The 12016-nt window shown below is 36.0% G+C and overlaps 1 protein-coding gene across 1 annotated transcript; it reads left to right on the forward strand.

Moving 5' to 3' along the window:
• Window positions 1-1754: 1754 nt before the first annotated feature.
• LOC108225897 (uncharacterized) lies at window positions 1755-5644 on the forward strand. Its single transcript, XM_017400852.2, has 3 exons — window positions 1755-4297; window positions 4469-5140; window positions 5464-5644. Exons 1-3 carry the CDS (start codon window positions 1755-1757, stop codon window positions 5642-5644), a joined length of 3396 nt encoding a protein of 1131 aa, XP_017256341.2.
• The last annotated feature ends 6372 nt before the right edge of the window (window positions 5645-12016 follow it).

Here is a 12016-nt window from a genome sequence, read left to right on the forward strand (position 1 = left end):
ATCAAATTCAGTGGTATGAATATTTTTTCAAAAATTTTCATAATTAGACGGTGTTAGTTTATATTAGTCAAACCGGTCAAAGAAGGTAGCCAAGTTAACAAGTGTTGTCCAGAATGCGGAATCTATTTTTCTAAAGTCCGTTTTGGACGATCCAACCGTACGGATGTCAATATCTATCAAATTCAGTGGTATGAATATTTTTTCAAAAATTTTCATAATTAGACGGTGTTAGTTTATATTAGTCAAAGCGGTCAAAGAAGGTAGCCAGGTTAACAAGTGTTGTCCAGAATGCGGAATCTATTTTTCTAAAGTCCGTTTTGGACGATCCAACCGTACGGATGTCAATATCTATCAAATTCAGTAGTATGAAACTTTTTTCAAAAAATTTCATAATTAGACGGTGTTAGTTTATATTAGTCAAAGCGGTCAAAGAAGGTAGCCAGGTTAACAAGTGTTGTCCAGAATGCGGAATCTATTTTTTTAAAGTCCGTTTTGGACGATCCAACCGTACGGATGTCAATATCTATCAAATTCAGTGGTATGAATATTTTTTCAAAAATTTTCATAATTAGACGGTGTTAGTTTATATTAGTCAAAGCGGTCAAAAACGGTGTTAGTTTATATTAAGTAGTATTTTTGAAATCCGTTTTGGATAATCCAATCGTACGTATAACATATGCATATATAAAAACACATATTTATAAAAGAAATAAATAAAATCATATAAAATATACGTATATATATTGGATAAAAATTAAAATAAAAAATAATTACTACTCAAAATTAATAACAAAAAAAATTAAAATTAGCGTACGTGTATATGCGTGCAGAAGTACAGTTCCCCAAATTTCAGACAAGGCGGTATTATTCCCCCCCTTTTTTCATCTCTGTCATTTTAACTCTCTCTAATTTCAAATCTCTCTCAACTTTCTCGACACTTTCTCGACTCGCCGCCCAACTCTCTCGACGTTCAACTTTGGAGGCTCAACTTGCTGCTCAACTTTTTGGAGGCTCGATTTCACCTCATATCATCTCTCTCGTCGTTTTCGTTTCATCTCATTTCACTTTATTTCATTTTCGTTCTAATTTTTGTTTCTCTGATTTTGCAGGAATCTCTGGTTGACTGTTAATTGGGGGTTAATCTCAGGTTGCACTCTCTATCTCTATCTCATCTTTCTTTTTTCGTGACTATGCATGCTTCTAATTGTAATTAGGGTTTATAATTTTTGTAATTAGAGTTTTGTGTATTGTTGTAATTTGGGGATCTTTGTATGCGTGGGTTTCGTATATGCCTAATTAGGGTTTTGTGTTTTATGTTTTGGGTTTGTTGTATGCCTCTGTTTTGTGTTTTTTGTATTTTTGTGTCTTTTTGATATTCATATGTGTGTGCCTTTTTGTTTGTGTGACTTATATATGTCATGTGTATTTTTGTTTGTTTAACTTATATATGAAAGAGGAGGCCTGTAGTTATATAGTCAACTGAAAAATGATTTATATATGTATATGCCTATATATAAGTATATGCCTATATATATATATGATAGTCAGTAGGGTTGTGGATATCATAGTGTAGGATTGTTGGATTGATTGTTGATTTTGGAGTTGAGATGGGAGTTAAGGTGGAAGGTGGCACACACAAACACTTGTACGTAGTACATAAAATGAATTTGTATATGTATATGCCTATAGGAATTTATTAACTATTTATATAGTATAAATGATCCAACTAACTATATTGTGCTTTTAGGAGAACTATGGACGATGAGTATACTATTTGGATAGGACTGCCAAGATATAGTGAGGAGTATACAAGGGGGATTAGGTCTTTTATAGAAAATGCTTTTCCCATTTTTGGAAAAGGAGATGAAATGCAGTGCCCCTGCAAGAATTGTATGAATCGTAAATGGCATCGTCAAGATGTAGTTTATGATCACCTCATTTGCAGTGGGCCATCCTCGATACATGTCAAGTGGATTTGTGACATATCGAGTTCAAAAAACAGATCAAGGAATGAATCTATGGGGAATGAAACAGGAATGGATTTTGGAGATAATTTAGGTGCCATGTTCAGGGGTACTGGTATGAAATTTGACAATGTAGGAGAATCTGAAGATTTACCAAATGGAGAGGCAAAAAGATTTTACGGGCACGTCAAAGAGGGAAAACAACCTTTATACCCTGGCTGCACTAATTTCTCTCGATTAAGCTTCATGATCAGACTTTATTATTTAAAGTGTGTCCATGGAATTAGTGAGTCAGCCTTCAGTGATTTACTAAAGTTAATAAAAGAAGCTTTTCCTCATGCCCACCTGCCTTTATCATTCAATGCCGCGAAGAATATTATTAAAGATATAGGTTTAGATTACAAGAAAATACATGCATGCCGAAATAGTTGCATGTTGTATTGGGCTGAAAATGAAGATAAAGATGTTTGTCACATTTGTGGTGCTTCGAGGTGGATTATACATGAAAAGAAAGGAAGTGGAGATAATGATCCGAAGCAGATAATTCACAAAGTGCCAGCAAATGTGATGAGATACTTTCCCCTCAAGCCAAGGTTACAAAGGTTGTTCATGTGCAAAGAGTATTCGAAAATGATGACTTGGCATGCAGTGGGACGAAAAGATGATGGCAAACTAAGGCATCCTGCTGATGCGGTGGCTTGGAAGACTATGGACGCTCTTTATCCTGAATTTTCTGCTGAAAACCGAAACGTTAGGTTGGGGGTTGCAGCTGATGGGTTTAATCCTTTTCGGACGATGAGTTTAAGTCACAGTACATGGCCAATCATACTTGTGAACTACAACCTTCCACCTTGGTTGTGCATGAAACAAGAGAACCTGATTCTATCCACTTTAATATCTGGTCCACATTCTCCGGGAAATAGTATTGACGTGTATATGCAACCACTAATCGCGGAGCTAAAAGAATTGTGGGATGTTGGTGTTGAAACGTACGATGCCTACACCAGTAAAAATTTTAATTTACGTGCACGAGTGATGTGGACGATAAGCGATTTCCCCGGATATGCCATGATGTCCGGATGGAGCACAAAGGGATATCTTGGCTGTCCAATCTGCCACTATGAAACTTCTTCAGAATATTTGAAGCATAGTAAAAAAATATGTTATATGGACCATAGGAAGTTTCTTGATCCAACACACAAGTGGCGATTTGGTAAAAGAAGATTTAATGGCAAAGTTGAATTGAGGGAAAGTCCGCCAATTTTATCCGGGACGGATATTGAATTACTGCTCAGGGGTTACGTTAACAGATTTGGTGGTGCCAAGGAAAAGGGTAAAAAAAGGGACACCCCAATTAAAAAGAAAAGCATATTTTTTGATTTGCCATATTGGTGTCACAATCCACTTCGACATAACCTTGACGCAATGCACATAGAAAAGAACGTGTGTGACAATATATTAGGTACATTGCTCAATATCAGTGGCAAGTCAAAGGATCATATAAACGCACGTTTGGATTTGCAGGAATTGGGAATAAGAAGGTCCCTACATCCTGTTGAATCTGATGATGGGAATCATGTTGAAATAAGAGCAGCCATATTTGACATGACTAATAAGGAGAAGGAAATATTTTGCTCCGTATTGAAGAATGTCAAGCTCCCTTATGGTTGCGCTTCTAACATCAGCAGGTATGTGCACTCAAGTGAGAGGAAGATTATGGGATATAAAAGCCACGACGCACATTTTATGCTTCACTATTTGCTAGCATTTTGTGTCAAGAGAACATTAAAGCCTGAGGTGGCATTGCCATTGATAAGATTAAGTGCTTTTCTTAGAGGGTTGTGGAACAAGGCTGTTGACTTGGAAGATATTAAGAGGCTGCAACAAGAGATTATTGAAATACTTTGTCAATTTGAGATGATTTTTACACCACCTTTTTTTGATATCATGGTCCACTTGCTTATTCATTTATGCAATGAAGTAGAGCTTGGTGGACCAGAACACCTTCGTTGCATGTTTTCCATTGAAAGGTATCTTGCGAAGCTCAAATCCTATGTTCGAAACAGAAGTAAGCCTGAAGGATCAATCGCAGAAGGTTACTTGGCGGAGGAATGTGTAACATTCTGCTCTAGATTCCTGGGTGGTGATGGGGGGATGGAAAATTCCATGTACTCGACTAACTTGGAGCCCTGCCCAGCAGAAGTGCAGTATCATATTGGTACACGGAAGAATAAAGATGGAAAAATATTCAAATTAAAAGAAATTGAATGGGAAGCAACTCATAGATATGTCCTGTTTAACTCTGGTAACGAGGACATTGAGAGGCTAATTGAGTAAGTTCTGTATTCTATTTTTTGTAATTTAAACATCTTTTTTTTGTATAATACAACATATAACAGTTATTATACTCTTATTAAGAGAATTATAATTAAATAATAATGTAATAATATAAAATATACCTACATATTAATCCTTTGCCTGTTTGTACCTTGAATTTTCTTTAGGGAGCATCGAGCTTTAATGAATGGGCATGCTGGTCCGAAAAGATACAGGACAGAGCGCGCTCATACAGATGAGTTTTCAAAGTGGTTAAAGGAGGTGGTTATTAAAAGGGGATACAGTTCAAGAGATTTGGAGGTTTTAGCACTAGGTCCTAATCGTAGAGCTAAGAGGTTTACCGGATATGTAATCAATGGTTATAGATATCATACAAAGTCTAGGGATTCTCGATGTACCACACAGAATAGTGGTGTATTCTTAACTGCTACAACGACTAGTTTTGCAAGTTCAAAAGACCAAAACCCTATAGTCAGCAGTGTCAACTACTATGGATCAATCGAGGAAATTTTTGAACTAGATTACTGGGGATCTTTGACAGTGGTTATTTTTAAATGTTCTTGGTACCAGGAAGAGAAGGATAACTTTGGTCTTACTAAAGTGAATTTTAGTAGATTGTGCCACAAAAATGATCCTTATGTGCTTGCTTCTCAAGTTCAACAAATTTTTTACGTGGAAGATCCCATTGAGAAGTTGGTGAATTATGTTATTAAAAAACTCCCTAGAGATTGGTGTGATTCTGAAATCCATAATGCAATTCAAGAAGACATAACAAAAGCTAATTCACAAGAAGATGATTTCGTACCACGGGTACAAACTGAAGTTGTTGATGGCAGCTGGTCAAGGGATGACGTTCCTGTGACCTAAATCCCTATTCCATCTTAGTTTGATTATTTTAGTTGTGTCCTAGTTTTTGGAATGTAACTGTCACTCTTTATAATTCTCCTATTGTGTTATTGTAGTCTAACTTTTGATATGTATTAATTTAGTTGTGTCCTAGTTATTGTACTTGTCTTAATTTATGATATTAATTGAGTTTAACTCTGCTATATGCTTTTTCGTTTGCCCTTGACAATATTGTTCTATCAATTCACAATGTTATATGTTGTCCTGCCATCCTTAATTTGAATTTAACTCATTCTCGTGTGTTCATTTTATGCAGGATGAGTGATATGGAAATCAATATAAGGTTTAACCATGCTGGGGAGTTTAAGTCCAAAAATTATGTTGGTGGAATCTGCATGGTTGTATCACGTGTCGAAGTCGACACCTTTTCTTACACTGTCCTCATGGAGTATGTGAGAGATTACCTCCGTTATACTGAAATTGGAGGGGTCTATTGAAAAATGACGAAGGGTGGTTGGCAGCTAATAAGCAACGACAAAGATTTGATGGATATTGTTGCAGGCTGTAAACATGGAGAAGAAATAGACTTATATGTCGACAATACTGTTGATAAAGATATTGAGCCTCTAAATCAAATGCAACCACATGTGACTGTACGACCGAGAAATAACCTTGTTCAAGGTAGATGTATATTTACAATTATGGTCCACATGAGATAATATATGTATTTGTAATGTTGATGCTATTCTTATATGTCTGAACTTTTTATTTCAGTTTCGGCTAAGAAACAATTGAAGCGTAAGTTCGTTACCACGCATCAGCTCCAACAGAAACAATTACAACAACAAAAGATAACTAGGAAGTCTCCTCGGCTGTGTGGGAGGAGTGGAGAAGCTCCAGTTGTGAAGGATATGTGTGGGACCAGTACTGGAGAAGCTCCAGCTGTGAGGGATAAAGTTACGGCAAGGAGGAAGTTGGATCTACATACTGGTCCAAGTGAAGGAGAAAGAACAGAGGAGAATGAAGTTCATGTAAGGGTAGTTTCTTTATCCCTCAATTTAATTAGAATTACTTAAGAAAAACTATTCATGTCTTTTTATTTATATTCCTGTTTATTTAATTATATTATCCAGAATATACGTACTAGGCTTATAAGAAAATTGATTAATATGTATACTGTTTATTTGGTATGTTTATAAGAAAATAGAAAAAATTTAATGACATATTGATAAATTTGGGGAAACTCATAATATTAGTAATGTAATTAAATAAATTTGGCTTGTGCAGAAACCACCCCTAACAAAGTATGAAAAAGAGAGAATTTCACATCTGAAAGAAAATCATCAAAAGCTTGAATCACTTGGGATCAAGCCATTAGTGGCTAGTCTAAAGGCTTCTGCGGGACAGGATAACAAAAAAAGAAAAAATGGTGATGATAAGGATCATGATAAGGATCATGATGAGGATGAAGAATACAATCCAGAAAAAGAGGATGATGGTGAAAGTGACAATTCAGCTGAGGTAGATAATAATTATATGCTAATTGTCTACACTGAATTTTTTATGATTTGCACATGTACTAATCTTGTAATTTCTTATAGGAAATGGCAGTTGTTCAGAAAAAGAGGCCTGTGCAGGGACCGAGAACTCGTTCAAGAACGAATGCAGCTGTGGTTGAGAAGGATTTTGAGAAGTATTTGAGAAAAGATGGAGTTGAAAATGCAAAGAAAGTTGGAACTTCGAAGTCTAGGCCAGTTTTAAAACCAACCTGCACTAAAATTTTTCAACAGGCAAACATGGAAGAAGCTCCTGGGTCGATAAATGCTTACCTAGCAATGAGGGACCGTCAAAAGCAGAACATTGAAATTCCAACAACACCGCACGAGGTTCCTGAACTGAACTTGGAAGAACCTGAAGCTGAAGTTGTTAAATCAGGTAATGCGTAAGGCATTTATTCCTTTTTGACGTGAACATTTTATTTTTTGGGGATTTATATTAATATTTGCTATTTTATATATACTGTGATTTATATTGTACTAGCTCCTAGAAAGCCAAGGGGACGTACAAAAATGGCTAAGGTTCATGCTAGGCGTCTTGCTGAAAAGATACCTATAACATTGAATGAAGATCATCAACCTGTTTCCGACAATCAAAAGATTATCACTGAGCTGACTAATTTCGTGGGGTCACTTGCAAGAGATAATGTGTCCCTGACTTATGTAAACTGGCATGTAGTTCCGGACAAATTGAAGAAGGAGTTGTGGGAATATACTCGAGTATTTTTCATTGCCTAAAACACAGCTTCAATAATTCATTTTTTCTTGCATTTACTACATAACAACCTTTGTTTAGCAACTTATTAATATATTCATATGATGGCAGGCTAGGTATATTATTCCAGATGAAGGTCAAAAATGGGTCTACTCTACACTTAATGATGCTTGGAGGGGATACAAGAGTCGTATGAAGACCAAGCATTATTCAAACCTTCCAAATGACGATGAAAGGATGGCCAAAAGGCCTGATGACATCCCACTAGAGGATTTTAAAACACTTTTGAAGTTTTGGGCAGACGAGCATGTCCAGGTAATTTACTGTATTTATTCTTGCTTCAAATTTACATTTTAAGTTGCATTAAACAATTAATTCATATATTGTTTCTAGTCAATTTCTCACAAATATTTTCATAGTATAACGCGACATTATGATTGGTTTTAGAAAATTGCAAGGGATAATACAGCAAGTCGCTGTTCAATTATTGATACACACACCATGGGTCCAAAATCTCTTGCGCAGTTTAAACACAAGATGGTATGTGTCCTTCATTTCATATAGATTTTTAATTCATGACCATTGTAGTTAAATATTGTCTTTTTAAGTAATATATCTAAAATAAATATTTGCCAGCAAATTAAAATCATTGAAGATTAATTCTGAATTTATGTATCTATAATCTACAGAAAATTGACGACCCAGAACATGCCGAGCCATCAGATGCTAAAGTATTTGTCGAAACTCGTGAGCGCAAGAAGGGGAAGGAGTACAAGATAAATACTGAAGTATTGGAAACAAAAATTGTATGTATTTATTTAGTGATTAAAAGTATCCTGATTACATGCTTGATTTCAAATATTTACGTGTTTTAATTTCTTGTAGACCAATCTCAAAAAATTGCTTAGTTCTGGACAGCAAGATGTGGCTGATGCTTTGGTCAGTCATGATAAGGAGCATGGCAGGACCTGGCTAGTAGGAAGGGGAGGCAAAGCTTCTGGAGTTAAAGATCATGCCCCTTCTGACCATTATCTGCAGGAGTTGGCCACAAAAATAAAGCTCGATCTTGAACAAGAATTGGAATCCAAGGTCAACAAGAAAGTGCAGGAGAATATGGCATGGGTCCTCAAAAAACTGGGAGATGCTAATCCTGGGCTTAAACTGGACATTGGAGACTATTGTCCAGCCTCGTCAAGTGAACACGACGAAAATGGTACACCTATGACTCAAGATGGAGCGACTTCGTGAAATTCTGGATATATATCTGTTTGTAATATAATTATCTTTTGGTAATGTGGTTGAGACAAGAAGATTATGTAATTTGGAGTGAAAAATTGGTCACTTTATTAAGTCAGTATGGTTTAATTGGTAGATTTGGTGGGCAGTTGGTATTTTGATTTGTTGGTGGAAGTTTAGTTGGTAGATTTGTTGGTGGACAGTTGGTAGATTTTGATGTTGGTGGAGGTTTAGTTGGTATTTTGTTTGTTGGTGGACATTTGCTGGATGTTGGTTGATTTGATGGTTGTTGGTTGATTTCCATGGGATGGTGTAGTTACAAAACTGATATTGCAAAAAATTTATAAAAAGTGTTGCATTCTATGTTCTCTGGTGTTGCCTTTATCTACAGCTTACTGTTGTATTTATCTACCCTACTGTTGCATATTTAAATTTAGTGTTGCATTATTCAAATTAAAAAAACCATGCAGTGTTGCATAAGAAATGTGGGCCCCACTGATGACGTGGCAAACAGGCCCACATCTAACATGGCAAATGACCCCACATCTGACGTGGCAATGTGGACCCCACAACTGACGTGGCAGTGTGGGGCCAGTGCTGACGTGGCATTGTGGGCCCCAGAGCTGACGTGGCAATGTGGACCCCTCCACTGACGTGGCAATGCGGGCCCAAGTGCTGACGTGGCTCTGTGGGCCCCATTGCTGACGTGGCAAATGTGGGTCCCAGTACTAACGTGGCAGCGTGGGGTCCGCGGATGACTTGGCACTGTGCCCCCTGGTGATGTGGCATTGTGGGTCCCACTGCTGACCATGCAAGTTTCATCCCCTAATACCCAACAGTGTAATGTGTTGCATTTATAAGCATTTGGTGTTCCATTATCCTTCTAACGCAATATATTTTTGCTGTTGCATTAGAATGGATAAGTGTTGCATTAGAGGTCAAAGGCAACGGCCGCAGACGCAACACACAAAAAGTGTTGGGTATCTTGATTTCTGGTCTAAGGCAACACCATATGGGGTGTAATGCAACAACACGAAATGTTGCATATAAGCATTTATGGCGTAGTGTTCTGGTAGCTTGATGACACTTATAGTAAGGACAAAACTTATAGCTTAAATTATTCAATACATTTATAAATGGAACAAAATGAATCCACAATCTCAACCTTTTATATATTTTCTGCAGAAATTACCTGATCAGTTTGTCCAAGCAGTAGACTCTCATATTCCATGTAATGTAATACTTCAGATCCTAAATGGCAGAGAGGTGCACGTACACTACAAAAAGCAGATGCAATGCTTGACCTCTTTATATCCGCTGTATACAGAGTTGGGAGAGGAGGATTTTTTCCTCATCTTTACTTATAAGGGAATGGGAGTGTTTCGGGTTGAGGTTATTGATTCGGAAGACACCGAGATTGAATACAGAATAATTCGGAGAATTCCTCGCTCTCCATTGATATTTCAAGGTATATTACTGCTAGTTTGATTACAATTGACTTATTTACTGAGTAAGGTGCAATCATGTTTTCCGAAACAATTTGTGTATCTCTTTTCAAATACAGATAAGACCTGGGGTAAAAGGTGGAAATTTCTGTGTTATGCTAATGGTTCTGTCTTTGATAATGGTTCTCTAGTAAGTATCAAAGTACCTAATCAGTATATTTATAAAGTATTGTGGAAATGATGAGTTAATGAATTAAAGCATTCTAACTGCAGCTGATTCCAAATGCATTCTTGGGTAGATTCAGGGCAATTATCCCAGGTTCGACCAAAATCAGGCTTGTCAATGGTGAACAGTTGGACTGCCAGTTCAACAGCAACGAAGGAAAGCTTTCGGGTCTTCTTCTCATAGTTGAGAAGAAATACATAGAAAACTGGGACATCTTGATCTTTACCTATCGGGGTAGTGGTGAATTTGATCTGTCACTGTATGACAACTCGCGAATGGAAAAACTCCTTCAAATCAATGTTGTTGACATTGGTGAGCCACATTATATTCATCAGTACTGTTCACAACAGATCCAAGACTGACAAATGTATGCCTTATAATCTACAATTTATTTTCACGGACTCGGATTCGGACAATGATTCGGTTGTTGCGGATGGTGCACACGTAGGTCAGTGAATGCAACAACACTCTTAAATTGTTTTTCCTCTTCTGTCTAATCTGTCTTGTTCATGTAATGATATTATAATGATGAAAGTACATGTAATATCCATCTGTAGAAAATACAAGAATATCTTTTTACATAGCACATGTAATATGCACATTGTGTGTTATTATTTGCAACTTTTAGGGCAAAATGAAGAAGGCCAGTTGAACAGTAATAACGTAATAATCCCAGATGCACCCGGTCATGATGGAATCCAGTTTAGCAAATGTCTGGCTTTGTCAAATATTGATGGAACATCTCATGGAGTGGTATTATGATTTCATCTAGGTTGAATTACTCTGAATCTATTTCTTATACTTTATTTAATTTATATTGATAATGTTGCAGCACATTCCGGTACATGTGAAGCCAACAAACCGAGCCTGGATAGCAGGGGAGAAAGTGTCTTTACGTACTGCTGCCGGTGCCTGGAACGTTGGGATTGTACTGAGTGGAAGGAAAGCTAGGTTTTCCAGCGGATGGAATAAATTCAGCTCAGATAACAATTTGGTGCGAAGCCAGACAATTAATTTCAGTCTGGTTGAGGGAATTGATGGAATTTTTTTTAATGTTGATTAGATTTAGCAAAATTTGTCATGTTTATACGGTATTTTAAAGTTTTGGATAATTTATTTTACAGTTGTCGGTACAAAAATCTTGAATGTTTCATTAAACGGCATATTGACCCAACACTTGGAAAATATTGTTTTTTGTTTATTATGATTTTGTTATTTCATTCCGGATTTTGGTTTATTAGTGTAATTTTTGGAACTCTGGTTCTACATTTTAATTGGTTCTACATGATAAATTTTGTAATTATAAAAAATATATTATAATTATTCATAATAAATATGAATCAAATATATTTGGATTAGCATAACCACAAAAGTTATAACATAATATTTCGATATATTTGGTAAAGAAATACGCAAATTGGCATAAAACCGGTTATTGAATAAAATTAATGCCGGTTTTTTAAGATATAATTGTTATAAACAAATTGGATTTAAAGTTTGCTAAACATAATAAAAACCAAATTTAAATTTGCGTATTAAATATTAAAATAGTTTTTTTAAATATTAATAGTAATCTGCTAAAATATTAATACACAGTAATTCTCTGAAATTAGATTAGTTTACCAGAATATTCCATTTAAATTTATATCATCATTATAAATGGTTACACCAATCTATACCAACGTTTATTG

This window comes from Daucus carota, chromosome 6 (genome assembly GCF_001625215.2).
Source record: "Daucus carota subsp. sativus chromosome 6, DH1 v3.0, whole genome shotgun sequence".
Taxonomy (NCBI): Eukaryota; Viridiplantae; Streptophyta; class Magnoliopsida; order Apiales; family Apiaceae; genus Daucus; species Daucus carota.

Excerpts from the sequence above, each read along its gene's own strand:
- LOC108225897 (XM_017400852.2), top strand. The coding sequence starts at position 1,755 with ATGGACGATGAGTATACTATTTGGATAGGACTGCCAAGATATAGTGAG. Across the intron at positions 4,298-4,468 it reads GACATTGAGAGGCTAATTGA|GGAGCATCGAGCTTTAATGA; the intron begins GTAAGTTCTGTA and ends AATTTTCTTTAG. Across the intron at positions 5,141-5,463 it reads GAAGTTGTTGATGGCAGCTG|GATGAGTGATATGGAAATCA; the intron begins GTCAAGGGATGA and ends CATTTTATGCAG.